At 50.3% G+C, this 27,252-nt stretch overlaps 2 protein-coding genes across 6 annotated transcripts in view; both read right to left on the bottom strand.

The window, feature by feature from the left end:
• Positions 1 to 345: 345 nt before the first annotated feature.
• LOC122706617 (serpin A3-8) overlaps positions 346 to 27,252 on the bottom strand; it is a 42,660-nt gene continuing 15,753 nt past the window's right edge. Inside the window, exons 1-5 of one of the 5 annotated variants that reach the window (XM_043921957.1) lie at positions 24,880 to 24,887; positions 6,718 to 7,353; positions 4,601 to 4,874; positions 1,796 to 1,949; positions 346 to 755 (exon numbers count right to left, since the gene is read on the bottom strand). In XM_043921957.1, the coding sequence (XP_043777892.1) occupies positions 561 to 755; positions 1,796 to 1,949; positions 4,601 to 4,874; positions 6,718 to 7,351 (1,257 nt within the window). In that variant the 5' untranslated portion in view covers positions 7,352 to 7,353; positions 24,880 to 24,887 and the 3' untranslated portion in view covers positions 346 to 560. Of the gene's footprint in view, positions 756 to 1,795; positions 1,950 to 4,600; positions 4,875 to 6,717; positions 7,354 to 8,090; positions 8,280 to 9,210; positions 9,470 to 24,879; positions 24,888 to 27,252 lie in introns of those variants that run through there. The other 4 variants (XM_043921955.1, XM_043921953.1, XM_043921956.1 and 1 more) reach the window with 4 other exon arrangements.
• Positions 17,849 to 26,029, bottom strand: LOC122706620 (serpin A3-2-like). Its single transcript, XM_043921960.1, has 5 exons — positions 25,904 to 26,029; positions 23,433 to 24,059; positions 21,330 to 21,600; positions 19,583 to 19,730; positions 17,849 to 18,527 (listed from the first exon to the last, which is right to left on the bottom strand). Exons 2-5 carry the CDS (start codon positions 24,040 to 24,042, stop codon positions 18,333 to 18,335), a joined length of 1,224 nt encoding a protein of 407 aa, XP_043777895.1. The 5' UTR covers positions 24,043 to 24,059; positions 25,904 to 26,029; the 3' UTR covers positions 17,849 to 18,332.

Here is a 27,252-nt window from a genome sequence, read left to right as displayed (position 1 = left end):
CCTCCAGGGGCTGTGCCAGAAGTGGTCAGGGTTGGAGCCCCCTGCAAGTGAGCACGAGGGGACATCCCAGGTCCTGGGGAGGGAGGCGTGAACCTGGACCTGGAATCAGAGCCCCTGGAAGTGGGCTTTAGGCAGCCAGGTCTCTCCCAGTCCTGGGCCTGCGGTCCAGTAGGCTTGGTCACAGGCACAAAACTGGCTCTTGGGCCGGCTGGTGAGGCTGAAGCAGAGGGCCTCAGAAGTAGGGTGGGCCTAGTGTGTGTAGGATGTCAGAGGGGCTTGTCCCTGGGGCCCAGGCAGCAGCAGGGCGTGGAGTCAGGCAGATCAGGGCGGAGACACACAGGAGAGTCCAGTCCAAGGAAGGGGCTTTTCTGCTGGTGTCGGGCTCAGCGCCTCCTCCTGAGCAGGGCACAGGGCCCCCGGCTTTGTCGCTGTCACCTTCCCAAGGGTGAGCGGGTGGAGTTAGATAGGGGGCTGCTCCTTGGTGCACAGAGGCCAGGCTGCTCCGAGGGACCAGGGCGCTCAGCTCCTTCTTCAGTGGACCCGCCATTCCGAGGGGAGCTCTAGGCTTGACTGGGGTTGGTGACTTTCCCCAGAAAGATGATGCTCTGGGTGTCTTTGAGAACTATGGCGATCAGGAAGGGCCTGTTGAAGCTCAAGGGGATCTCGTTTATGGACGTGATTCCCACTTTGATTCCCGTGGCGGCAGCTCCTTCCGTGCCCTCCTCGCCCACGTCGAGCACGGCCTTGTGGACCACCTGTGGGGACACGGGAACATTACCCACTGGAGATGGGGAGGCAGGGTGTGAGCAGGGGCCCGAGCGCCTCTGGGACCGACAGGCATCCACCTGCTCCTGGTCTGTCACTGCGCTGTCAACCTGTTCAGTTTGTCCTCCCATCAGCCTGTCAGCTGGTTTGCCGTCGTGATGCCCAGGTGTGCAAAGTGAGGTTATCAATGATGGGTCGAGGGTTAGAGAGGCACAGAGCCGGGACTCCCTGATTCTGGAACCCTCTCTGAGTCCCGAGACTCCCAAATTCCCCCTAGTGTGGGGGGGTGGCCAAGTCAAGGTATTTTTTTTTTTTCTTGCAGGGAACTGTCACAGTCCTCCAAGCAGCAGATTTGGGTGGAAACAGCTCTCCTCCTCTCCTGTCCCAGCTGACATGTCCCTGAGGCCTTGGCTACTTTGCCTAGGGCGTGATTCCCCATCCCTGAACCCCTCTGGTCTCTCAGCACCTGTGTCTCCTTCACCAGGTCCTCGGGCGGGTGGGGTGCTGGGGATGCTGCAGGACTGTCTAGCACCAGCCCCCCTCATTCACTCTGACTTCTATGCTTCTCAGATGGCAGTACCAGGACCCCCGGAGTTCTTCTCTCCTGCTCTTAGTCTATATTCATCACGATGGCCCTGAGCCACTGTTAGTACCTATTACTTCTTACCTGCTCTGCTAGACTCTGCATCACCTCCTTTTACAGATAAAAAAAAAAAACAAAAAAACAAAACTGAGGGCTATGGGATCTGTCTCTATAGGAGTGGAAAGTAGAGCTTGGCATGGGGTCCACCGCTAACATCACCCCAGGTCTTTCCCAGGAATGGAATCCTGGTCACTTATTTCAGGGAATGTGGGGACAACCCCCAATATGATGGTAACCCAGCTCTCCTAGGCTTGGGGAGTCCTGGGAAGGGCTACTGAATTACAGAAATTTAAGGAATTTCTAAATTCGAAATTAGCCAAGCATCTGCCTGTCTGTCCCCATTCAAGCTCTTAGAAGAAGGATGAATTGTTCAAAATTCAGACTCACCTGGGAAACCTCTAGCTTGTGGTCGTCTGTGATTCCTGACAGGTCTGCCTCCTGGGTGAAGACTTTCTTAATTTCCAGCTGGGAAAGTATGTTTTCCAGCTTATCGTAGTCACTGGAGATGGAAAACCTTGGCAGGTTGAGTTCATGGATCCGTCTAGGAAATATGAAAAATGGACTCATGCTTGACTCAGTGTCCACCTTCTTCCCAACTCACAGCTTGTGGTTTACTCTCCAACCACCACCTTACCCCTGGGGCAGTGGGGGTGGGGGAGTACTCCTTTCCTCAAGTTTCTAGACCCATCTGGCTAACTCTAATTCTTTAATGATCCTTTCCTTTCTGCAGGAGTCTAACCTAGGGACAGTGCACAGAGGTTGGGACCTGGTCCTCCTCCCTGCAGACCTGCAGGGCACAGGAAACACCCTCCTCCAGCGTGGATTCCACAGCTGCTGGGAGATTGTGCCGGGGAAGCTGCTCCACAGGCACCAGGAAGGCTTCCTGCAGGAGGTGGCATGGAGCCTGAGTCCCAGGGGAGGGGATGGAGCTGACTGGCTGAAGAGGAGCCTAGGAGGAGGTGGATACACTTGCAGGAATGTGGGAAGCCAGAGGGGCTGCTCCACAGCACAAGGGTGGCCTGAGTGTGGGCAGCAGGGAAGGAAGGAGCTGAAAGGGGCTTGGAGGGGACATGGGGGCTGAGGGCTGCAATCACGGGACTTGGGGGCCTGAATCATCCTATTCAGAGTGTCTGTCTTGCCTTCCCAGTGAGTTCCATTGGGGTAGGGCTTTAGCTTCTGAGCAGAGCCACCAGCAGTTTCTTGGAGCAAAAGATGCTGTCTCCCACCCCAAGGCCTCCCTCCCTCTCTCTCTGTCTGTATTTCCCTTAAGACTCTTGTCAGGGTGTCTGGTCTTAAAAATGCCAAATATGAGGAGGCTGAGACTCCCCTCAAACTCTGGGTCATTTTGGAATACAGGGGTAATGATTCTCCTCATTGTCATTCCTCATTTATTCATTCATCCTTTATCCATTTATTCAATAAGATATTACTGAACATCCTCCATGGGCCAGGAGTGTGTAGATCCATGTCCCCTGAGGGCTTGTAAATCAAGGTGTCTGGTGGATATTCTCCGCAGGACCTTGCCGTGTGGTAGCTCTTGGGGTTGGAGGGGGAGGGCTGGGAAGGGAGCACAACCAGGGGAAGGGGGTCCAGTGTCCTGAGGTCTCCTGGGATCTGCAGGGAGGAGGGGCTGGGAGTCAGGAGCCCCAAGGCCTCAGGTCCCCTGGACAGGAGTCGGGAAGGGGCTGCAGCCTCTAGGTCACGTGCAGGCAGGTCTCCAGTCCCTGTGGTTTATAAAGTGCCTCCCACACCCATCCCTGCTGGGTCTGCAGATCCTCCACTCAGAACAGAGGGTCAAGGACACCCCTCCCCTCTCAGCAGGGAGCTGAGCCCCAGAAAAGCACAGGGGGTGGCCGGGGGAATGTGAGCCTGGGAGCGGGACTCTGGGTGGGGGGCACCCCCACCCTCTCACGCTGCCCACACCCCCTCCCTACCTGCCCCCTGCAGACCCTGGGTGCAGCCCTGCCTCTCCCTCTCCTGTCCCCCTGAGATGGGTCTCCTGAAGCCCACCTCCTGACCTGTGTGTCTACCCTCAGTTTACCCAGAACTCAACCCCTCCCCACACTTCCCGGCTCCTCCTGGTCCAGCCCCCAGCGCCCTCCCCTGGGTGACCCCACTGGGCTCCTGGTTGGCCTCCCTGCCTCCCTGCTTGTCCTCTGCAGGCAGTTCTTCACTAGGCACCCGGGACGATCCTTTTAAAACATTGCTCGGATCATTCACTCTTTGGGCCAAAACCTTGTGACAAGTTTCCATTTCCCTCAGATGGGGGGAGTCAAGGGGTCTGCAAGGTCCCGTGTAATCTGTGTTCCCCCTGGTTTCCCTGACCTTGCCCACCGCTCTGCTGCTCTGGCCTCACTAATGCTCACCCACACCAGACTGGCTCCTGCCTCAGAGGCTTTGCACTGGCTGTTCCCTTGGCCAGGAATGCTTTTCCCAACATATCTGCATGGTTCAGTCCCTCACCTCAAACATCACCCAAGGACACTCTATTTACAGTCACAAACTACATTTGGGAATAATTATCTTTTTCCTTTATTATCCCTCACCTCTGCTTTTCTCACCTCTCAAAGTAACAAACAATTCAGTTATTTTATTTCTTTCTTGTCTATCTCCTGCAATTACAAAGTAAGTGCTGTGAAGGTAGGGGATTTAGGGGCTTATTTGCCTACCTACCCTCAGGGTCTAAATTATTATTATTATGAAAATAATCCCTGGGGCATGCATGTCCTCAATGAATCAACTCAGCCAGTGTTGAGTGGATGAATGAATAAGTGAGTGATTATGATGGAAAGACCATGCCAAGCTGGTCCTCAGCCTCTGTCTCACCTGAGCCCTCAGCCTTCTACGTTCCATCTTCCTCCCTCCACCTACAAAGGGTGGCGCCATGGAGAGAATGTGCATGAGTGTTGGGGGCTGTGTTGAGGGTCCTCATGACTCAGTACATGCTAGAGGCAGAGGAAACCTCAGCCACTGTCCCCTCTGAGGTCATCATCTTGTAGAAGGAGAAATTAATTCAAACCCAGAGCCACACAGGCAGTAAAGAGCAAGGTCATCCTTGGATGGGTTCTCCCAGCAGTTCCCACACTCCCGGACATTCCTGAGGCCCTGTTGCTGGGGGTCAGGAGTCCAGGAAGAGGGGGAAGGACTGAGAAGGCAGGTGGGCCCACAGCCCTGGGTCCTGGGGACAGTCACCTGGGGTACAGTGATTCTCGCCACCTCGTCAGCGTCTCCGGGTTCAGCTTGGCTTCCAGGTCCTGCATCTTGCCCTCGTCGGGGAGGATGAAGAGGGCACTGTCATTGCTGGTGTAAGTGAGCGCCACCAGCGTGCAGCCCAGCTCCTCGTCCCGGAAGTAAGGGGTCACTAGGCCCCCAATGCTCATCATGGGCACCTCCACCGTCTTGTTCTCGCTCACGTGGAAATATGACTTGTAAGTCTGTTTGGGATCAAAGGGCGTCCTCCACTGGGCTGGAGGCGGAGGGACAGGTGAGGCGTCTGTGGGTGCAAAGACGGTGCCCTCTCCCTCCCCCACCCCCTGGTCCCTGAGAGGGAAGACCCTCCCCACAGCCGCAGCCCCCCATTCCACGTGCCTCTAGGGATGGCTCTGCCGGTGTGCACACACACCTGGGAAGGAAGGTAAGCACTGGGGATGGAAGTGAACACAGATCAGGACGGAAAGAGGAACACGAAGCAAAGCTGGTTAATTGTTCTCCACGAGCAATCAACAGGAATGTGGAGGGCATGGGAGAGACAGGGGTGAGGCTGGGCCTGGGGAGAAATGGGACCTCCTGGTCCTTCAAGGGAGCAAGTGACCAGGGCTTAGTCGTTCGCTTCTCAGGGTGGACACACATCCCTGCAACCTCGTGAGCTCGGCTAGAGCAGGAGCCACACGGGGACCCGGAGGGCAGGGCAGGGTCAGCAGAGGAGAGGACTTGGGTCTCCACCTAGTAGGATGGATCCTCGCGGAGGCAGGGGCATCTAGGGGAGTTCAGGGCTCTGGACTTCATGGGGTGAGTATCCACCCCCACCACCTCCTGCTTTGTTTCCACCTCTGCTTCCGTCCTCATGGTGAGAGGCAGGGGCAGGGGGAAATTAGGGCTGGCTGGGGTGCCCCTGGGAAGGAGATTTTGGAGGAAAAAGTCTCAGGATGGGATGCTAGGAGAAGAAAGCACAGGAGATACAAAGAACAATCCAGGGAAAGTCAGCCCTGAATTCATATTTCAGAGCAATTCAGTTCTCGGCCTTCATTTACAGATGAAAACAGTGGCCCCAGAGGGCCATTCTGGGCTCTGCCAGGAACTCCTAGCTCAGGGCAATTTTGTGCTCCACATCTGGTGCGTCTTAGACACCTGACCACTTCTGACTCAGTGATCCTCTCTGGGTCCCTATTTGCACAGTTGGCTCCCTGTGCAAAATCCATCTGCCTCTACTCCGCCCCTTGTGAATATCCAGCTGGGGTTTGCCATGCTGACCTCCTGACACTGGGACCAGGCGTCAGACCAGCTCAAAGCTGGGAGAGGAGCCTGTCTAGGGAGCTCCCTTCTGCAGAGGCTGCTCCCGGATGGTGGCCTGGCCTGTTCCACCCTCAGCTGATAGAAGAGCACAAATGAATACCCTGGGGATGCACAGGCTCCTGAGAGTCTGTCTCACCGTGAAGACCACCGGCCTCACCGGGAGCCTCCAGAGACCAAGTCCCCCAGCAGGTCAGAACCAGCCCATGGTGGGCACAGCTGAGGGTTCCCGCGGGCTCCAACACCACCTCATCAGGAAGGACACACGCACGAGTGATGGGAATGGGAAGATCCTTCCTCTAGCAGCCGGGTAAGAGTAAGTCAAAGCAAAACTCTCCCTCTGCGTCAGACAAAGGGTTAGCAGCTTCCCTGCACTAACGTCCTGTAATGAGCGTTGGAGTTTGGAAAATCCCCAAACACACAAAGTCTATGGTTGGTGCAGGGTCTTGGTGCCCCAGCATCCTGAACTGAGGGTTCGTGTGCAGTCACTAAGTCCTGTCTGACTCTGTGACCCCATGGACTCTAGCGCACCAGGCTCTTTTGGTCACGGGATTTTCCAGGCAAGAATACTAGAGTGGGTTGCCATTTCCTTGTCCTGGGAATCTTCCCAACCTGGGAATCGATCTAATGTCACCTGCATTGTCAGGCAGGTTCTTTACCACTGAGCCACCAGGAAGTCCACTCCTATATAGTATTTTGCCTAATGACATAGTTGGCTGACCCAGAACAGAAATAGCCTGAAGTCACCAAAAAAAAAAAAAAAAGTTCATTTCCTTCTGAATATCAATCTGGGCACCCACCTTTAAAGTAGATGTAATTCACCAGAATCACCTTCGTGAGTGGGTCGAGGTCCTTGAACAAGTCCTCAATTTTCCCCTGAGTTTTATTCTTCACATAGTCGTTTATTAGCCTCTTGGCAGCTTCAGAATCTTTGAAGTTGGTCGAGAAGGCCTGGGAGGCGTACAGCACCCGGGCATCTTCTATGAACTTGTCCAGCAGCTTCAACTCCTCCTGCACAAACAGGGCATTGCCCACGCTCAGCTGCAGCTGGTTGCTGGGCCGATTGAGTGTCTGCAGGAGGTGCTGGAAGCCCTGGTGGATTTCTGTCTCCGGGGTCTCTGTGAGGTTGAACTTGAGACCTTCCAGGATCTCCGTCAGGGTGGAGCCACGGGCCCCCAGGGACAGGAAGGCCAAGGCTATGGAGATGCTCAGAGGGGAGAAGATGACGTTCTTATCGGGGTTCTCTAAAGCCAACTGCTTGTAGAGGCTGAAGGCGAAGTCGGTGTTGCTGGAGGCTAATGAGTGGTCATCCACAGATGCCCCTTTGTGCTGTTCTTCCGGGGTCACGTTCTCTGGGAGGCAGTGGACACTGGAGCAGAGTCCAGCCACCAGGAGTCCCAGAGCCAGGAGGGTAGACATTCTCTCTGCCCTCATGTCTGAAAAGCAAAGCTCCTTTCAGTCTCTGCGTGTTAGATGATGCCCCAACCCCCACCCACTGTCCCCGGTGGCCTCTATTCTCTCGGCCCTGCTCCTCTCTGACCTCCCAGGGGTAGGCACCCTCCTGGGCTCCCAACACACACGAGGAGGCTTTGGGCTCCCGCTCACCCTTTGACCAAGTGCTGTGATTGGTACCAATTTCCACGGTGGAGAGACTGGGCAGAGAGGGGAAGGGGCTTTTCCAAGGTCTCACAGCAAGCCATGGAGGAGTGAGGGGGAGGAGCCTGGGGTGCCTGGCTCCAGGGTGGGGAAGCTGGTGATGGGTGTGAGGTGCTGGCCAGCGAGAAACCATCCCCCTCCCAGGAGCTGAGACCGTCAGAGGGGCCTAGGAAGCCGGGCTCCTTTCCCACCGTGTCCCCTCTCTGTCCCCCACGGAAGGAGCCCTGCACTCATCAGAAGACACAGCACCTCTCCCCGCCTCTGAGGACAAGGGTGTGACCTCAGGGAGGCTCTCCCGTCGAGGTGCCTGGTCACAGAGAGGGTTCAGGAGAGAGGCCGCACAGGCAGCGGGAGCCGTGCTGGAGCCTGGCTGCCCTGAGCAGGGCTGGTGCAAAGAACAAGGAGGGCAGAGCGTTCTGCTCAGCCCTGCCAGGTGGACACATGGAGGGTGTTTCCAAGAAGAGCCTGGAAAGGCCTCCTAGTGAGGAGAAGCAGGTGAGCTCAGAGTCTCAGGGACCTGGTCGAGGATGTCGTTTGGACCACTTGTGAGTGCTGTGTGGTGACGAGCAGTGACTGAACCTCTCTGATCCTCAGTTCCCGCCTCCGTCCAACATGAGGAACGGCTCAGGTGACGTACAGGATGAAGGTGCTGGGCTCCTAAGAGGAGTTCCAGACGTGTCACCCCCTCCACTAGCAACACTTTCTAGGACTCAACAAGTGGGACTGTGATTCCCTGGGGACAGAGGACCAAGCTACTGCCCAGAAGCCTCAGGAGAGACTAAGGTCAGAGCTGGTGACCTCAGCAAAGAGGGCTGTTTCCCTTCAGCCTCTGCCCCTCATCTCAGAAGAGAGAGAGAGCTGCTGGGGTGGGGAGGGGGGAAGGGGAGAGAGCAAGAGACAGAAGAGGGGAGGAGACTGGAGGGGAGAGGAGGAGGGGGTGTAGGGGAGGAAGTCTTGTCCAGAGACGGGGGGAAAGGCCTTCACACAAGCCTGGGGAGAGAGGAGGTCAATTGCCTAAACTATGAGCTTACTCAGGTGTGATACAAGGGTTTTTTCCAAATGAGTTAACCGTTTTCTTCCAAAACTACTCCTGGAGTATTCATTTGTTCTGGTTGCAGGGTTGTCTCTACTTCTGAGTGGTTTGTATTTTCAGTGCTGGACAGACTCAGGTCCTGTCTGCTTGCCGGGGTCCCTGGAGGGACACTGGAGCCCAGGAAACCCCCCGGAGACTCCGCAGCCTCTGCCCAGAGGGACCCACTTCTCTGATTCCATCCACAGGGTTCTCTGAGAGCAGCGCCCTGTGTCAGGCAAGGAGATGCACCTCAGGGCTCTCAGAGGAGCTCTGACCTGACGCTGGATGCACTGCTGGATAGGGCACAGCTGGCTCGAATCACAACCCCAAAGACTTAAAAGCAGAAACGCCCCCAGAAGCCCTGGTGGCACGTGCCTCCCTTTGCAGGATGAACACTGAGACCCAGAGGGAGGACTGGCCTTCAGAGGGCTCAGAACCCTCCCAGCATCGGACACACATCCTCCCGCCTCCCTCCCGCCTCACGTTCTACCGACCCCTGGCTGAGGCCAGAACCACCCTGGGAAAGGGGTCCCTTGGCTCCCAGTGTGGGAGCATCACGGATTACCTGCCTGTGAGAGTGGGATGTGGACAGTGGATCCAGAGCCTGCCCAGATAATGGAGGTTCATGACTTTGTTTGTCTATTTATCCTGCAAAGATCTCTTCTCTGGCTTGCGAAATGTAGGAGGGAACAAGACCTCAGACTGGAAATGGACAGATGAACATTTCTGGTAACAGGATTTACTTGGTCTACACAAACAATCCAGTTACCGAAATAGGTTGTTTTTTCCCTTAAAATATAGCCAGTAAATAAACCCACAAAAAAATCTTTCCCATGTTAGAATTTTCTTCTGTTTATGAAATACTCACTGAGGAACATGTGACAACTCAGCAAACATCAAATAGATCACTGAGAACTACTCCAAATTATTGTTCTTTTTAAAGAGTTATTGACTCTTATTAGTGCTTTATTCTCAGTCTGATATCCTCTTTAAGGACCATGGAGAAACCCCGAAAATGTAGAAAAGGGCCTGTAAAATATTTCCCAGATCGCTACTGCCCAGGGAAATCTAAGTTAACAATGGCTTGTGTTTCTTTATTAGTCACTTTTCTTTGAAGTGTGTATGTGTGTGTGTGTGTGTGTGCGTGTACATTTGCGTATGTGATAGGACATGATTTTAAAATGTAATACACTATTTGTTTAGAGCTTGAATTGAACGTTCAAGCACTCCTCCCCCATTCCAACAGAAGCAGGGTGAGTCTGAGGTCCCCAAAGAGTGTCAGGAGCACAACTGTCCGGGGCCTCTGGTCTCCAGCACCATCTGTTTGGGGGACCTGCTGTGACTTGGACATCACCCTGCTGTCCTTCAGTATGGGTTCACCCTAGGAGCTAATTGTCCTCCCTTCTTGCCCTTGAGGTCTCCTTAGCTGTCTCAATGAGATAACTTCAGGTATTTCCTGGGATCAGGGGAAAAACTTGTCACTTCATCCATCATAGTCACATCCCTCCAGCCATAACAATCCCTGCCAGACTTCTGGGGACCTCTGGGGTTCTACCAACCATAGTTTGCAAACCACTGACTTAGTGATGTTGGGCTTCCCCGATGGTTTAGCAGGAATAGAATTTGCCTTTGATGCAGGACACCAGGGTTTGACCCCTAGGTCGGGAAGGATCCCTGGAGCAGGAAATGGCATCCCATTCCAGTATTCTTGCCTGGAAAATCCCATGAACAAAAGAACACAGCAGGCAAAGGTCCAGAGAGGTTGCAAAGAATTGGACACGACTGAGCATGAAGATGGCTTTGAGGTGAAGTTATGGCTTTGGCATGAGGTAAGCTTCGATCCAGAAAGTACTGCTTACCAACTGTGTGATCCCATGATATTTACTGAAAACCCGTGGACTTTAATCTCCTTATCTCTAAAATGCAGATAAGAAAGTTTCCCTGACTGGAAAGAGGTGGGGGAGGTGTGTCTATGAAGAGTTAGTCAAATAACACTAGGTGTAAGCTCTCAGTTCAGTTCACTTCAGTTGCTCAATTGTGTCCGACTCTTTGAGACCCCATGAACTGCAGCACGCCAGGCCTTCCTGTCTATCACCAACTGCCAGAGTTTATTCAAACTCATGTGCCTTGAGTCGGTGATGCCATCCAACCATCTCATCCTCTGTCGTCCCCTTCTTCTCTCGCCTTCAATCTTTCCCAGCATCAGGGATTTTTCAAATGAGTCAGCTCTTTGCATCAGGTGGACAAAGTATTGGAGTTTCAGCTTCAACATCAGTCCTCGCCATGAAAATTCAGGACTGATCCCCTTTAGGATGGACTGCTTGGATCTCTTTGCAGTCCAAGGGACTCTCAAGAGTCTTCTCCAATACCACAGTTCAGAAGCATCAAATCTTCAGCACTCGGCTTTCTTTAACTCTCACATCCATACATGAATACTGGAAAAACCATAGCCTTGACTAGATGGACCTTTGCTGGCAAGTAATGTCTCTGCTTTTTAATATGCTGTCTAGGTTGGTCATAACTTTTCTTTTCAGTCTTTTCAGTCCTTTTCCTTCCATGTCCTTTCAGTCTCCACTAATTTCCAGAATTGAGTGTGTATTTTGAAGTTACAGAGAATACCAAAGAAAAGAGTGGCAAAAACAAGACTACAGCTTATTTTTCTCTTGAAAGTCCTGATATTTTAAGCAGTGGGTTGACATGTTGATTCCAATTTGTCAGGAACTCAGTCTGCTTGTATTCTTCATGTTTTTGACAGGTCCCAGAGGGCTCATTGGCACATCCACCTTCCATTTAATGGGAGTCAAGAGGGGAAGCTGACTTGAAACTGAACATTCAAAAAACTTAGATCACAGCATCCAGTCTCATCACTTCATGGCAAATAGAAGGAGAAATAGTCACAGAAGCAATGACAGATATGATTTTCTTGGCCTCCAAATCACTGTGGACAGTGACTGGTGGTGGTTTATTTGGAAGTTGTGTCCGACTCTTGTGAGCCCAAAGATTGTAGCCTGCCAGGCTCCTCTGCCCATGGGGTTCTCCAGGGAAGAATACTGGAGTGGATTGCTATTTCCATCATCAGGGTGTCAACTAAAAAAAGATGTACAACTTGAGAGTTGTGAGCTAAGTTTTATTTGGGGCAAAATGAGGCCTGCACCCCTGGAGGCAGCATCTCAGACACCTCTGAATGGTCAATATATAAGGTTTTGGTGAAGGGGGAGTTCAACACCATGAAGCACTCAATTTACAAAAGGTTTTTGTTAGTCATGAGGGTGTGATGTCAACTTGAAGGGATTTAGTGCTTCTCTAGATATGATGAGATTCAAGGACTGAGATAGTAAAATCTATTCCTAAAAATAGTTCAGTTCAGTTCAGTCTCTCAGTCATGTCCGACTCTTTGCGACCCCATGAATTGCAGCACACCAGGCCTCCCTGTCCATCACCAACTCCCAGAGTTTACTCAAACTCAAGACCATCGAGTTGTTGGTGCCACCCAGCCATTTCATCCTCTGTCGTCCCCTTCTCCTGACCCCAATCCTTCCCAGCATCAGGGTCTTTTCCAGTGAGTCAACTCTTCGCATGAGGTGGCCAAAGTATTGGAGTTTCAGCTTCAGCATCAGTCCTTCCAATAAACACCCAGCACTTATCTCCTTTAGGATGGACTGGTTGGATCTCCTTGTAGTCCAAGGGACTCCCAAGAGTCTTCTCCAACACCACAGTTCAAAAGCATCAATTTTTCGGTGCTCAGCTTTCTTCACAGTCCAACTCTCACATCTATACATGACTACTGGAAAAACCATAGCCTTGACTAGACGGACCTTTGTTGGCAAAGTAATGGCTCTGCTTTTTAATATGCTATCCAGGTTGGTCATAACTTTCCTTCCAAGGAGTAAGCGTCTTTTAATGTCATGGCTGCAGTCACCATCTGCAGTGATTTTGGAGCCCCCCAAACTAAAGTCAGACACCGTTTCCACTGTCTCCCCATCTATTTCGCATGAAGTGATGGGACCGGATGCCCTGATCTTAGTTTTCTGAATGTTGAGCTTTAAGCCAACTTTTTCACTCTCCTCTTTCACTTTCTGCCATAGTTCCTGTTCACTTTCTGCCATAAGGGTGGTGTCATCTGCATATCTGAGGCTATTGATATTTCTCCCGGCAATCTTGATTCCAGCTTGTGCTTCCTCCAGCCCAGCGTTTCTCATGATGCACTCTGCATATAAGTTAAATAAGCAGAGTGACAATATACAGCCTTGACATACTCCTTTTCCTATTTGGAACCAGTGTGTTGTTCCATCTCCAGTTCTAACTGTTCCCTCCTGACCTGCATATAGATTTTTCAAGAGGCAGGTCAGGTGGTCTGGTATGCCCATCTCTTGAAGAATTTTCCACAGTTTATTGTGATCCACACAGTCAAAGGCTTTGGTATAGTGAATAAAGCAGAAATAGATGTTTTTCTGGAACTCTCTTGCTTTTTCGATGATCCAGCGGATGTTGGCAATTTGATCTCTGGTTCCTCTGCTTTTTCTAAAGCCAGCTTGAACATCTGGAAGGTCACGGTTCATGTATTGCTGAAGCCTAGCTTGGAGAATTTTGAGCATTACTTTACTGGAGTGTGAGATGAGTACAATCGTGTTGTAGTTTGAGCATTCTTTGGGATTGGCTTTCTTTGGGATTGGAATGAAAACTGGCCTTTTCCAGTCCTGTGGCCACTGCTGAGTTTTCCAAATTTGCTGGCATATTGAGTGAAGCACTTTCACAGCATCATCTTTCAGGATTTGAAATAGCTCAACTGGAATTCAATCACCTCCACTAGCTTTGTTTGTAGTGATGCTTTCTAAGGCCCACTTGACTTCACATTCCAGGATGTCTGCTTCTAGGTGAGTGGTCACACCATCATGATTATCTGGGTCATGAAGATCTTTTTTGTACAGTTCTTCTGTGTATTCTTGCCACCTCTTCTTAATATCTTCTGCTTCTGTTAGGTCCATACCATTTCTGTCTTTATCTAACCCATCTTTGCATGAAATGTTCCCTTGGTATCTCTAATTTTCTTGAAGAGATCTCTAATCTTTCCCATTCTGTTGTTTTCCTCTATTTCTTTGCTTTCTTATCTCCCCTTGCCATTCTTTGGAACTCTGCATTCAAATGGTAATATCTTTCCTTTTCTCCTTTGCTTTTCGCAAAACAAATGTTTTTATCCTAAAAACATCCAACTATCTAAAGACCGGTCCCACCAGAGTCCCTGGAGCACAGAGTGCCTCACTCCACCCTGAAGTCCCTCAGGGGTTGTCGAAGGTCAATAGCTATAGCAGCATGGAGTTCAATCTCCCTAGGGGCAGATGGCAAATGTCCTTGTTGTTCAGTCATTGGCAATGATCTTGGTAAATGCCAATTTATAGTTGACAAGGGGAATCTTCCCAACCCAGGAATCAAACCCGTGTCTCCTGCATTGCAGGCAGATTCTTTCCGACTGAGCTATGAGTGCACCCATGAAATTAAAAGATGCTTGCTCTGTGAAAGGAAAACTTTGACAAAACAAGAGAGCATATTAAAAAGCAGAGGCATCACTTTGTTCACAAAGCTCTGTATGGTCAAAGCTTGGTATTTCCAGTAGTCATGTACACATGTGAGAATTGAACCATAAAGAAGGCTGCTGAACTGTGGTGAATTGATGCTTTTGAGTTGTGGAACTAGAGAAGACTCTTGAGAGTTCCTTGGTCTGCAAGGACATCAAAACAGTCAACCCTAAAGGAAATCAACCTTGAATGTTCATTGGAAGGACTGATGCTGAAATTCCAAATACTTTGGCCACCTGATTCAAAGAGCCAGCTCACTGGAAAAGGCCCTGATGCTGGGAAAGATTGAGGGCAGGAGGAGTAGTGAGCAGCAGAGGGTGAGATGGTGGGATGGCATCACCGACTCAAGGCACACGGGTTTGAGCAAATTCAAGGAAATAGAGCAGGACAGAGGAGCCTGGCGAACTGCAGCCCATGGGGTCGCAATGAGCCAGACATGATTAGAGACTAAACAACAACAACTTCTGATGGTCTCATCTTATTAGGCTAGAAAACAAACCCTAGATGTAAGCCAGGGGGAAGGTTATATTCTACCTTGGAGGGGGGAAAAAAAAGTACACTTTGATTGGATAAAAGACTTGGTATCTAATTTCCAAGAATATTTGTACCCAACACCCAATTTAAACCATAGAGAAAAAGAAGGACATACTAAAGAACTAAATTAGACTACATATATATAAATATATATATGTATATAGATATATACACGTATGGCAAAAACATAAATTAATACAATTTTAGTCACAGTAGGAACATAGGTAGAAGAAAAAGGAGCAAAAAGAAAACAAAACACCATAAATCTAAATGACAGTATAGGGAATACTTCGGAGGAAATACTTTGCAAAGTGAGCCAAAGCAATATTTCCCACCCACGTATGTGATCTTGGCAGTCCTGCCTGGGCCTTTCTGACCGTCAGCGGTCATGGTGGAGGCCAAGCGATGCCTGTGACTTCTGAGCTTAGCACAGCCCTGTGAGGAAGGCCAAGCCCCACGGAAGCAACCCATGTAGGTGTCCTGACCACAGCTCAGCTCAGATCTTTGCTCACAGCCAGCGTCAACCACCAGACATGTGAGCGAGGAAGCGTTCAATCGCTTCAGTCAGCCATGGTCTGTGAGTGAGCACAGGAGACACCCAGAGTGTCTTACTAAGCCTACTGAGCCCAGTCAGAATTGAATTCCTAAACTGTGAGAGACAATAACAAGAAATGATTGTTGTTTTATAAGATGACATCTGTATACCCTGCAAATTTTTTAATTGAAGGAAAAATATTGATTTTTTTGACAAACAAAATCTTAGACAATTCATTACGAGTAGACCTGCATTACAAAAAGTGTTAAAGCAAGCTCTTGGGACAGAAAGTAAATAGACAAATAAAAATTCGTACAGAGGAATAAGAGTTCCAAAAATTATAAAAAGTGTTTTTTTTTTTCCTTTTTGTGAAACTCTTTGATGGGCAATTAACTGTGTGTAGCAAGTTAAGTTGCAATGTATTATGGAATTATAGGAAAAAAACAAGGGCACATGGGACAAAAGGATGAAAAAAGCAAGAATATTAAGGTCAGGTTTTATACTTTACTTGAAGTGATATAGTATTATCAGAAGATACATATTGAGGAGTTAAAGATTTATTGTACATTCTCAATACACTGAAAAAATACACCAATAAGAAGTATAGGTTTTAATTCAACAGTTGAGTAAAACGAAAACATGAAAACTCCTCAAATAATCCGAAAATATAGCAAGAGAAAATTAAAAACACAAAATACAGATGGATCAAATATAAAACCAATAGAAAGTTAGAAGATCTATGCCAGTCATATCAATAATATCTTTCTGTGACTAATATTATAGTGATTTCCTCACTCACTCATTCTCTCATTTATTTACCAAATATTCATTGAGTCCCCACTATGTGTAATCCCTGTAGTCCTGCTGAGAATTCAGTGGTGTACAAGGATCAGGATACCACCTTTCAAGAAGCTTTAAATACTGTAATGGGCACAGATATTAAAGTTTCAATTAAAATACATTGTAATATATTTCTTTAAAAGTAGAGTCGGTCAGGGTGATGGTTCACACCATATACAAAACAAATCAAAATGGGTCAAAGATCTAAGAGAAGTGATAAACATATAACACTCTTAGAACATCATGGGAGTAAATTTTTGTGATCTTGGATTTGCAATGAATTCTTAGATCTGATGCCAAAAGCATGAGCAGTAACAACAAAAATAGGCAAATTGGACTTCATCAAACTTAAAATATTTTGTGCATGTCAAGTCCACTATCAAGAGGGTGAAAAGAAAACCTACGAAATGAGAGAAAATATTTGCAAATCATACATCTGATGTAGAAATAGTATTTAGAATATTTAAGGAATATTTATAGCTCAATAATAAAAGACAACCAACCAATGAAAAAGTGGAAAAAAGATTTTAATAGACGCTTTTTCAAAGAAGATACACACGTGACTAGTAAGCACTGAACACATGCTCACCATCCTTCATCCTCCGGGAAATCAAAACCGCAGGAAAACATTAACCCAAATCTAAGAAGGCTGTATTCATAATACTAATAGAAAAGGAACAGCATGTGTTTCAAGAATAAGGAGAAATTGGACCCCTTGTACATTGCTGGTGAAGAAGTAAAATGGTACAGTTGCTCTGGACATAGGTTTGGAGGTTCTTCAAAGAGGTAAATGTCGAATGACCTTGCATGCATGCCTGCTAAGTTGCTTCACTGTGTCCGACTCTTTGCAACCCCATGGACTGAAGCCCACCAGTCTCCCTCTGCCCCTGGGATTCTCCAGGCAAGAATACTGCCGTGGGTTGCCATGCCCTCCTCCTCCAGGAGACCGTCCCAACCCAGGGATCAAACCCAGGTCTCCCACACTGCAGGCAGATTATTTACCATCTGAGCCACCAGATGAAAAAGGAATGAAATACCGAAACACAGGCAGTGTGGATGAATCTTGAAAGTATCATGCTAAGGGAATGAAGCCAGTCACCAAAGGTCGCATATTGTATCATTCCCTTTATATAAAATACTGAGATGTTAAATCCAGAGATAGAAAAATTTCTATTAGGAGTTACCAGGTCCTGGGGAAAAGTTGTAATGGGCAGTGAGAGCTTAATGGATATGGGGTTTCCTTTGGGGGTGATTAAAACAGTCAGAAACTAAAAAGAAGTGATAGTTGTACAGCATGTAAATGTGCTAATCACCGCTGAATTTTACATGTTAAAGTGGCTACTTTTGTTCTATAAATTTCCCTTCAATACAGAGAGAGAGACTTAGAGGTAAAGTAATTAAATGCCACGCATAGATATTGTCTCTACAATGCATCCTAATTCAGAAAAAAAAAATTAAGTTTAGTCACCACATAAGGGAATAATAACTTGGTATTGGATAATATTAAAGAATTATGTTTATTTTTAAGTGTGATATGCCATTTTAAGTATTTTTAAAAATTCTTACAGTTTGAATAGCAGGATGTGTAAGATTTGCTACAAAACAAACCCAAAAGAGGGAAGGGGCTAGGAGGTAGGGAATAATTAATTTGGCGTCATGTTGATAATGACTGAAGCTGCTGATAATGTACGTGAGGTTATATCATCCTCTCTATTTTTGTAATGTCTGAATTTTTCCATGAAAACAAAAAAGTCGTTGAGGGAGAGACTGTGCTTTGTTACCCAATTTGTATTGCATCCTCAGCGTGAAGTGGATGCTCCACAGTGAACATTTTGCAAATATTCTATCTGCTGAGCACATATTAACTTTTCTGTTCATGCTGCATTAAAGTGGAGAGTTCTATTAATTTGTATTATTAAATAGATTTACCATTTAAAACCACTCTAGCCATAATGAAGTAGCCATCACGACATCTGAAAGGTCATAAGCCAAGTTCCCGTGATGGGTGCAGCCTCACAGCAGAGGTGACCCAGAGGACACAGACTCCCTGTGCATGTGGAGCACCCAGGAGACTCACTGCCACCTCCCCAGAGGCGAGCAGGGGGGACAGGCCGGGCGGATCCTCAGTGCCCGGGGCCCAGGCTGCACCCAGGGATCTGGGCACCTCACTCCTTAGGGAGGGCACCCAGAGCTCAGAGCGGAGCTCTAGGCTTGACTGGGGTTGGTGACTTTCCCCAGAAAGATGATGCTCTGGGTGTCTTTGAGAACTATGGCAATCAGGAAGGGCCTGTCGAAACGCACAATGGTTCTCCGAAAGGACGTTGCTACTATGCCCATTCCCGTGGCAGCAGCTCCTTCCGTGCCCTCCTCGTCCACGTCCAGCACAGCGCTGTGGACCACCTGTGGGGACACCAGAACATTACCCTCCAGAGACGGGGTGGGCGGAGGTGAGCAGTCACCTAGCGCCTCTAAGGGGGCTGACATTCACCCCCTGCCGCTGGCCTGCACTCTGCTGTCTGTCTGTTCTATTTATTTGTCCTCCCAACAAACTACCCACTCTTCGCATAGTCGTGATACGCAGATGTGAAAACTGAAGGCCAAGTCTGTGAGTGATGTGCCCAACATCCGAGGCAAAGAACAGGGACTCACTCTCCTAACCCAGAGACTGTGCTGCCTCCGAAGACCCCCTAGTCAGGGGGAGGGGCCAGGTCAAGGCATTTTTCTTGCAGGCAACTGTTCACATTCCCTCCAAGTCGAAGCATCTGATGGGCGAGCACTGCTTTCTGCTCCTCTCCTGCCCCAGCTGACGTGTCCCTGAGCCCTCAGCCACCTTGCCGAGGATTGGCTTCCCGTCCCTGGACCACAAAGCCCCAGAGCCCCTGTGTCTCCTTCACCAGGTCCTCTGGCAGGTGGGGTACAGGGGAGACTGTGGGGGTGCCCGGCCCCCCCACCCCACCATTCACGCTGACTTGTCTGCCTCTAGGACCACAGGACCAGGACACTGGGTGTTCCTCTCACGGGCTCTTAGTACATTTTCACTGTGATTCTTCATAGACTTTGTTAGTACCTATAACCTCTTACCTGCTCTGCTAGGCACCAAACAGGAACCAAGAACTATATGCTCCTTTTAAATATGAAAAGATGGGGCATGCAGAAATGTGATCATTCCCCTCCATAGGCAGTGAAAGATGGAGCCTGACACGGGCTCCACTGCTGTTTCCACTCCGGGTCCTTCCCAATGACGGGCTTCTGAGTCACTTTATAACTCAGGGAAGGTGGGACCTGATGTCACCGTGATTGCAACCAGCTCTCCTGGGCTTGGGGAGTCCCAGGGAGGGAGACTGAGTCACAGGGAAAGCATTTATTTTACAAATTCCAGGTGAGCTGCCATCTGCCCAGCCTCCACGTTTCACGCTCTGATAGGAGGATAAATTGTCCACACTTTCAAGACTCACCTGGGAGACTGCCAGGTTCCCAGTCCCTGTGATTCCTGACAGGTCAGGGTCGGTGAAGATTTTCTTAATACCCAGCTGGGAGAGGATGTCATTCAGCTCATAGTCACTCTTGATGGAAAATTTTGGCAGGTAGAGTTTGTGTATTTGTCTAGGAAATGAGGAAAATAAATTTGAACACCTGCTTGAAAAGACGTCTGCCTATTCCCACCTCACAGCATGGTCTTCCAAGGATTCCCCTTACCATCCCCCTTCTCCCTGGAATAAGGACTCTTTTTCTCAATTTCTAGACCCCTCGGGCTGAATCCGCTTATTTTGTTACTTATCCATTCCGATCTGCAGGAGTCTTACATGCCAGCAGGCACCAGGGCAGGGGGAGGTTAAGGAGTCTGCAAGGCCCCACGTGACCTGAGTCCACCGTCGGGGGACCCTGCCTTCGTCCAGCTTCCCCTCTCACCCCTCTGCCCTCCTGCTCTGGCCTCACTCATCCTCAGCCACACCAGGCTCGCTCCTCCTCAGAGGCTTTGCCCTGCTTATTCCCTTGGCCAGAAACAGCTTTTCCCAACACACCCAGAAGGCTCGGTCTCTGACTGCAACATCACCTAAGGGCCACCCTATTTCTGATCACAAACTACCTCTGGATACAGTTTTCTTCACCCTTTTACTGTGCTTTACTCTCCCCACCTCCCCATTTCTCCCCTCTCAAAATACTGAAGAATTTACATTTCTTTCCAGTCTGTCTTCCACAATTATGGAATGCCATGAGGGTACAGAATTTAGTGTTTTATTTGCTGATCTACCACAGGGTCTATGTTAGTCCCTGAGGCATAGTAAGTCCTCAATTAATCTTTTCAAAAAGTGCTGACTGGATGAGTGAATAAATGAGTGAATATAAAGGAAAGAGTGCAAATATGGTCCTCAGAAGCCATCACACCTGAGCCCTCACCTGATTCTATCTGATCCTTCTGAAGAGGGAAAATTAAAATTTTTCATGATCTCCTGCTCGTTCTGCCTCTGTAACTCAGCTTGCTTTTTGAAAAGCCTGGATCACGTAGATCGCGAACTCTCAGAAAATGGGGACTTTCATTACTAGGAACTGGAGTTTATCTCACTCTCCCTTGTTCAGCTCTTTGCAGTTTCCCAGTCCCTGCAAACCTGCCTAATCACGCCTGTCCATGTAAAGGCCAGGCATCTTCCTCCCCATCTTGACTGCTCTTCTCATGCACACAAAACCCCTTGGATTAAACCGGCCAAATAACAGCTAGTGTTGTGCACTGTAGTCTGCTACAGTCTGTCTATAAAAACTCTGTAACCCCTTTGTTCAGGGCTCAGAGTTTAGAGTTTTAACTCCTCCGGGCCGACCAGAGTAATAAACCTCAGTTCTCCAACTCTCTGAGTGTGGTGCTTGGTTTCTGCAACATTGGTTTCTGCAACACTTCCACCTTCAGAAGCAGGAGTCGTGGGGAGAACATGAGTGTCAGGGGTCATGCTGAGTCCTCATGACTCAGCCCTTCTTAGTTGGAGGCGCACTTTCAGCTCCCACCCCCTCAGATGTTATAATTTTACAGAAGGATTCAAGCACTGAGTCAGGCAGGCAGCAAAGAGCAAGGTCATTGGGGATGGACTCTCCCACCTCTGCCCCCGGGCCTGCACATTCCTGAGGCCCAGTTGCTGGGCTTCAGGAGTCCAGGAAGAGGGGGAAGGACCGAGAAGGCAGGTGAACCCACAGCTCCGGGTCCTGGGGAGTCACCTGGGCTGCAGGGATCCTCGCCACCTCGTCAGGGTCTCCGGGTTCAGCTTGGCTTCCAGGTCCTGCATTTTGCCCTCGTCGGGGAGGATGAGGAGGGCGCTGTCATTGCTGGTGTACGTGAGCTCCACCAGCGTGCAGCCCAGCTCCTCGTCCCGGAAGTAAGGGGTTTCCAGGCCAATGCTCATCATGGGCACCTCCACCGTCTTGTTCTTGCTCACGTGGAACTCTGCCTGCTGAGTGTGTTTGGGGTCAAAGGGAGTCTTCCACTGGGCTGGGGGAGGGGGGACAGGTCAAGAGTCTGTGAGTGCAAGAGCTGCAGTCTCTCCCTCCTTGGCCCTGGTCCCTGAGCGGGGAAGACCCTCCCCACGCCAGCAGCCCCCATATCATGGACCTCTATGTGGGCCTGCTAGGTGTGCACATACACCTGGGCAGGTGGTAAGCCTCTGGGGATGGGGGTGAACCCTGCAGGTCAGGATTGGGAAGCGGGATATGAAACAAAGCCGGTTAGTTGTGCTAAAGGCGAAGTCAACAGGAATGTGGAGGACAACAGAGAGATGGGGATGAGGCTGAGGATGGGGAGATATGGGACCTCCTGGTCCTTTAAGGGGACATGTTAGTGACCAGGGGTTGGTCGTTGGCTTTGTAGGGAGGACACACGTCCCCACAGCCTCGTGAACCCGGTTGAAGCTGGACCCACACAGGGACCTGGAGGGCAGGGCGGGGTCAACAAAGGAGGGGCCTTGGGTGTCCCCCAAGGAAGATGGAGACCTTAGTGCCGGAGGGTCGGCTTCTTGGGGAGATTGGTGCCCTGGGGCTTCATGGAGGATTTATCCACCCCTGCTTCCTGCTTTGTTTCCAACCCTGCCTGTGTCCCCATGGCTAGAGTCAGGAGGAGAGGGAAAGCTGGGCTGGTGGGGGTACCCCTGGGGAGGACAGAGTCCTGGGACAGGTCAGGGTGGTAGGAAATGAGAGCACAGAAAAGTCAAGGCACAATATAGTAGAACTGGCCTAGATTATTAAAATTTTTCCAGACAACTGGGAATCTAGGCCTTCATTTACAGAGAAAAACACAGATCCAGGAGGGCTCCCCAGGGCTCTGCCAGGAGTCCCCAGTTCAGGGCACACATGTCCCCTCCAGCTGGTGTCCCTTAGGCACCTGCCCACCCCCTCGCTCAGTGATCATTCTTTGTGTCTTTATTCCATGTCCCTTTTGCACTGCTGGCTCCGTGTGTGAAATCTTGCTGCCTTCACTCTGCCCCTATGAGTTTCCAGGATCAGGTTTGCAGTGTTGGGTTTCTACCAATGGGTTGGGCCCTGGACCAGCTAGAATCTGGAAAAGAGTCTGTCCCGGGTATTGTCCTTCCCTGAGGCTTCCCTCTGGGGTTGGCGTTGCCAATGCTACCCTCATGGCTATAACGGAGCACAGCTGAAGTTCCTTGAGTTGGCCAGGCTGCTCAGAGGCTGTCACAGCATGAAGGCGGCCACCAGCCCCGCCTCCACCCGCTGAGACCAAGTCCCCTTGGAGGGAGCCCAGGTCAGACACAGCCCGCAGAGTGCGGAGCAGTGGCCTTCCCTGCATGTGTTAAAAGAAGCTGGGGTTCCCAGCCTCTCCAGAGTGACTTAGAGGAAAGCCCCTTCCTCCAGGTAGCCTGGCAAGTTTGCAACTAAAAAGGTTCCCTGTGGGTTAGATGGTAAAGAATCTGCCTGCAATGCGTGAGACCTGGGTTCGGAAGATCCCCTGGAGAAGGGAACAGCTATCCATTCCAGTATTCTGACCTAGAGAATTCCCATGGACAGAGGAGCCTGACAGACTACAGTCCACGGGATCGCAAAGAGTCGACTGAACGACTTTTGCTTCACTGTGGCTCAGACAAAGGGTTGATGGCGCCCCTGCCCTTGTGTGCTGCAATGGCAGCTGTGATTTAGAAAACCCCCAAATAGGCAAAGACTATGACGGGGACAGGGTCTTAGTACCCAAGCTGTCCTCACTGATGACAGCTCCCTCTATAATGCCCAGCAACAGAGTTGGCTGAGCTGAAATAGAAATAGCCCTAAGACACAAAACTAAAGGTACATTTCCTTCCGAATCAACAGGGCACCCACCTTTAAAGTAGATGTAATTCACCAGGACCAACACTGTGTTTGGAGAAAGGAACTTGAACAGCTCCTCAATTTTCCCCTGGGTTTTATTCTTCACATAGCCATTTATTAGACTCTTGGCAGCTTCCTGGTCCCCGAAGTTGGTCGAGAAGGCCTCGGAGGAATATAGCACCCGGGCATCTTCTATGAACTTGTCCAGCAGCTTCAGCTGGTGCTGCACAAACATGGCATTGCCCGCGCTCAGCTGCAGCTCATTACTGGCTGGATTGAGTGTCTGCAGGAGGTGCTGGAAGCCCTGGTGGATCTCTTTCTCCTGGATCTCCGTGAGGTTGAACTTGAGTCCTTCCACGATCTCTGTCAGGGTGGAGCCACGGGCCCCCAGGGACAGGAAGGCCAAGGCTATGGAGATGCTCAGAGGGGAGAAGATGACGTTCTTATCGGGGTTCTCCAAAGCCAACTGCTTGTAGAGGCTGAAGGCGAAGTCGGTGTTGCTGGAGGCTAATGTGTGGTCATCCACCCTTCTGTGTTGGTCCTTCACCATCACATTCTCCGGGAGGCAGTGGACACTGCAGATCCCAGCCAACAGGAGCCCCAGAGCCAGAAAGGGAGACATTCTTTCTGCCCTCGTGTCTGAAAAGCAAAGCTCCTTAAGTCTCCGTGTATTAGATGACATCCCAGCCCCCACCCACTGTCCCCCGTGGTCTCTGCTCTCTCGGCCCTGCTGCTCTCTGACCGCCCAGGGGTAGGAAGCTTCCTGGGCTCCCAACACCCATGAGAAGGCTCTGGGCTTCCTCTCACCTTTGACCAAGTGCTGTGATTGTTACAAATGTCCCCAGTGGAGAGACTGGGCACAGAGGGGAAGGGGCTTTTCCAAGGTCTCACAGCAAGCCGTGGAGAGAGTGAGGGGGAGGAGCCTGGGGTGCCTGGCTCCAGGGTGGGGAAGCTGGTGATGGGTGTGAGGTGCTGGCCAGCGAGAACCCATCCCCCTCCCAGGAGCTGACATCGTCAGAGGGGCCTGGGAAGCCGGGTTCCTTTCCCACCGTGCCCCTCTCTGTCCCCCCAGGAAGGAGCCCTGCACTCATCAGAGGACAGTGCACCTCTCCCCACCTCTGAGGACAAGGGTGTGACCTCAGGGAGGCTCTCCCGTCGAGGTGCCTGGTCACAGAGAGGGTTCAGGAGAGAGGCCGCCACAGGCAGCGGGAGCCGTGCTGGAGCCTGGCTGCCCTGAGCAGGGCTGGTGCAAAGAACGAGGAGGGCAGAGCGTTCTGCTCAGCCCTGCCAGGTGGACACATGGAGGGTGTTTCCAAGAAGAGCCTGGAAAGGCCTCCTAGTGGGGAGAAGCAGGTGAGCTCAGAGTCTCAGGGACCTGGTCGAGGATGTCGTTTGGACCACTTGTGAGTGCTGTGTGGTGACGAGCAGTGACTGAACCTCTCTGATCCTCAGTTCCCACCTCCGTCCAACATGCGGAACGGCTCAGGTGACGTACAGGATGGAGGTGCTGGGCTCCTGAGAGGAGTTCCAGACGTGTCACCCCCTCCACTAGCAACACTTTCTAGGACTCAACAAGCCGGACTGTGATCCCTGGGGACAGAGGACCAAGCTACTGCCCAGAAGCCTCAGGAGAGACTAAGGTCAGAGCTGGTGACCTCAGCAAAGAGGGCTGTTTCCCTTCAGCCTCTGCCCCTCATCTCAGAAGAGAGAGAGAGCTGCTGGGGTGGGGGAGGGGGGAAGGGGAGAGAGCAAGAGACAGAAGAGGGGAGGAGACTGGAGGGGAGAGGAGGAGGGGGTGTAGGGGAGGAAGTCTTGTCCAGAGACAGGGGGGAAAGGCCTTCACACAAGCCTGGGGAGAGAGGAGGTCAATTGCCTAAACTATCAGCTTACTCAGGAGTGATACAATGGTTTTTTCCAAATGAATTAACCATTTTCTTCCAAAACTATCCCTGGAGTATTCATTTGTTCTGGTTGCAGGGTTGTCTCTGCTTCTGAGTGGTTTGTCTTTTCAGTGCTGGTCAGACTCAGCTCCTGTCTGCTTGCCAGGGTCTCTGGAGGGACACTGGAGCCCAGGAAAACCCCCAGAGACCCCAGAGCCTCTGTCCAGAGGGACCCACTTCTCTGATTCCGTCCACAGGGTTCTCTGAGAGCAGCGCCCTGTGCCAGACAAGGAGACGCACCTCAGGCCCTTGGCGCAGCTCTGACCTGACGCTGGATGCACAGCGGGCTCGAATCACAACCCCAAAGACTCAAAAGCAGAAACGCCCCCAGAAGCCCTGGTGGCACGTCCCTCCCTTTGCAGGATGAACACTGAGACCCAGAGGGAGGACTGGCCTTCAGAGGGCTCAGAATCCTCCAGGATCGGACACACATCCCTCCGCCTCCCTCCTGCCTCAGGTTCTACCAACCCCTGACCAAGGCCAGAACCACCCTGGGAAAGAGGTCCCTTGGCTCCCAGTGTGGGAGCATCACGGATTACCTGCCTGTGAGAGTGGGATGTGGACAGTGGATCCAGAGTCTGCCCAGATAATGGAGTTTCGTGACTTTGTTTGTCTATTTATCCTGCAAAGATCTCTTCTCTGGCTTGCGAAATGTAGGAGGGAACAAGACCTCAGACTGGAAATGGACAGATGAACATTTCTGGTAACAGGATTCATTACACTATGCAAACAATCTAGTTACCTAAATAGGTTTTTTTTTTCCCCCTGAAGAAATAGCCAGTAAATAAACCCACACAAAAATCTTTCCCATGTTAGAGTCTTCTTCTGTTTATGAAATACTCACTGGGGAGCATGTGACAACTCAGAAAACATCAAATAGATCATTGAAAACCAGTTGAAATTATTGTTCCTTTTAAAGAGTATTGACTCTTTTGGGAGGTTTATTTCCGGTCTGATATCCTCTTTAAAGATCATGAAGAGACCCTGAAAATGTAGAGAAGGGTTTGTGAAATATTTCCCAGAAAGCTATCGCCCAGGCAAATCCAAGTTAACATTGTGTTCTGTTTATTAGTCACTTTTCTTTGAAGTGTGTGTGTGTGTGTGTGTGTGTGTGCGTGCACATTTGCATATATGATATAGCACGATTTAAAATGCAATACTCTCTTTGTTAAGAGCTTGATTTGCAAGTTGAAGCACTCCTCCCCTATACCACAAAAGCAGTGTGAGTCTGAGGTCCCCAAAGAGTGTCAGGAGCACAACTGTCCGGGGCCTCTGGTCTCCAGCACCATCTGTTTGGGGGACCTGCTGTGACTTGAACATCACCCTGCTGTCCTTCACTATTGGTTCACCCTAGGAGCTAATTGTCCTCCCTTCTTGCCCTTGAGGTCTCCTTAGCTGTCTCAATGAGATAACTTCAGGTATTTCCTGGGCTCATGGGAAAAACCTGTCCCTTCATCCATCATAGTCACATCCCTCCAGCCATGACAATCCCTGCCAGACTTCTCAGGACCCCTGGTGTTCTACCAAGCACAGTTTGCAAACCACTGACTTGGTGATGTTGGGCTTCTCTGATGGCTCAGCAGGAAAAGAATTTGACTGTAATGCAGGACACCACGGTTTGATCCCTGGGTCAGGAAGGACCCCTGGAGCAGGAAATGGCAACCCACTCCAGTATTCATGCCTGAAAAATCCCATGAAGAAAGGGCCAGAGGCTAAGGTCCAGAGTAGCTAAGGCCCAGAGAGGTTGCAAAGAGTTGGACACAACTGAACATGACGATGGCTTTGAGGTGAGGTTATGGCTTTGGCATGAGGTAAGCTTCGAGCCTGAAAGTACTGCTTACCAGCTGTGTGATCCCATGATATTTATTGAAAATCTGTGGACTTTAATCTCT

Source organism: Cervus elaphus, chromosome 13 (assembly GCF_910594005.1).
Source record: "Cervus elaphus chromosome 13, mCerEla1.1, whole genome shotgun sequence".
Classification (NCBI taxonomy): domain Eukaryota; kingdom Metazoa; phylum Chordata; class Mammalia; order Artiodactyla; family Cervidae; genus Cervus; species Cervus elaphus.
Note: the sequence above shows the minus strand (reverse complement) of the source record. Positions and strands in the feature narration are given on the sequence as shown.

What these genes read in the sequence shown, in the direction of transcription:
- LOC122706620 (XM_043921960.1), bottom strand. Translation starts at nt 24,042, where the DNA reads ATGTCTCCCTTTCTGGCTCTGGGGCTCCTGTTGGCTGGGATCTGCAGT. An exon ending in GAATTACATCTACTTTAAAG is followed by an intron (nt 21,601 to 23,432) that starts GTGGGTGCCCTG and finishes CCCCTCCCCCAG; the next exon opens with CCCAGTGGAAGACTCCCTTT. An exon ending in GGAACCTGGCAGTCTCCCAG is followed by an intron (nt 18,528 to 19,582) that starts GTGAGTCTTGAA and finishes GTGTCCCCACAG; the next exon opens with GTGGTCCACAGCGCTGTGCT.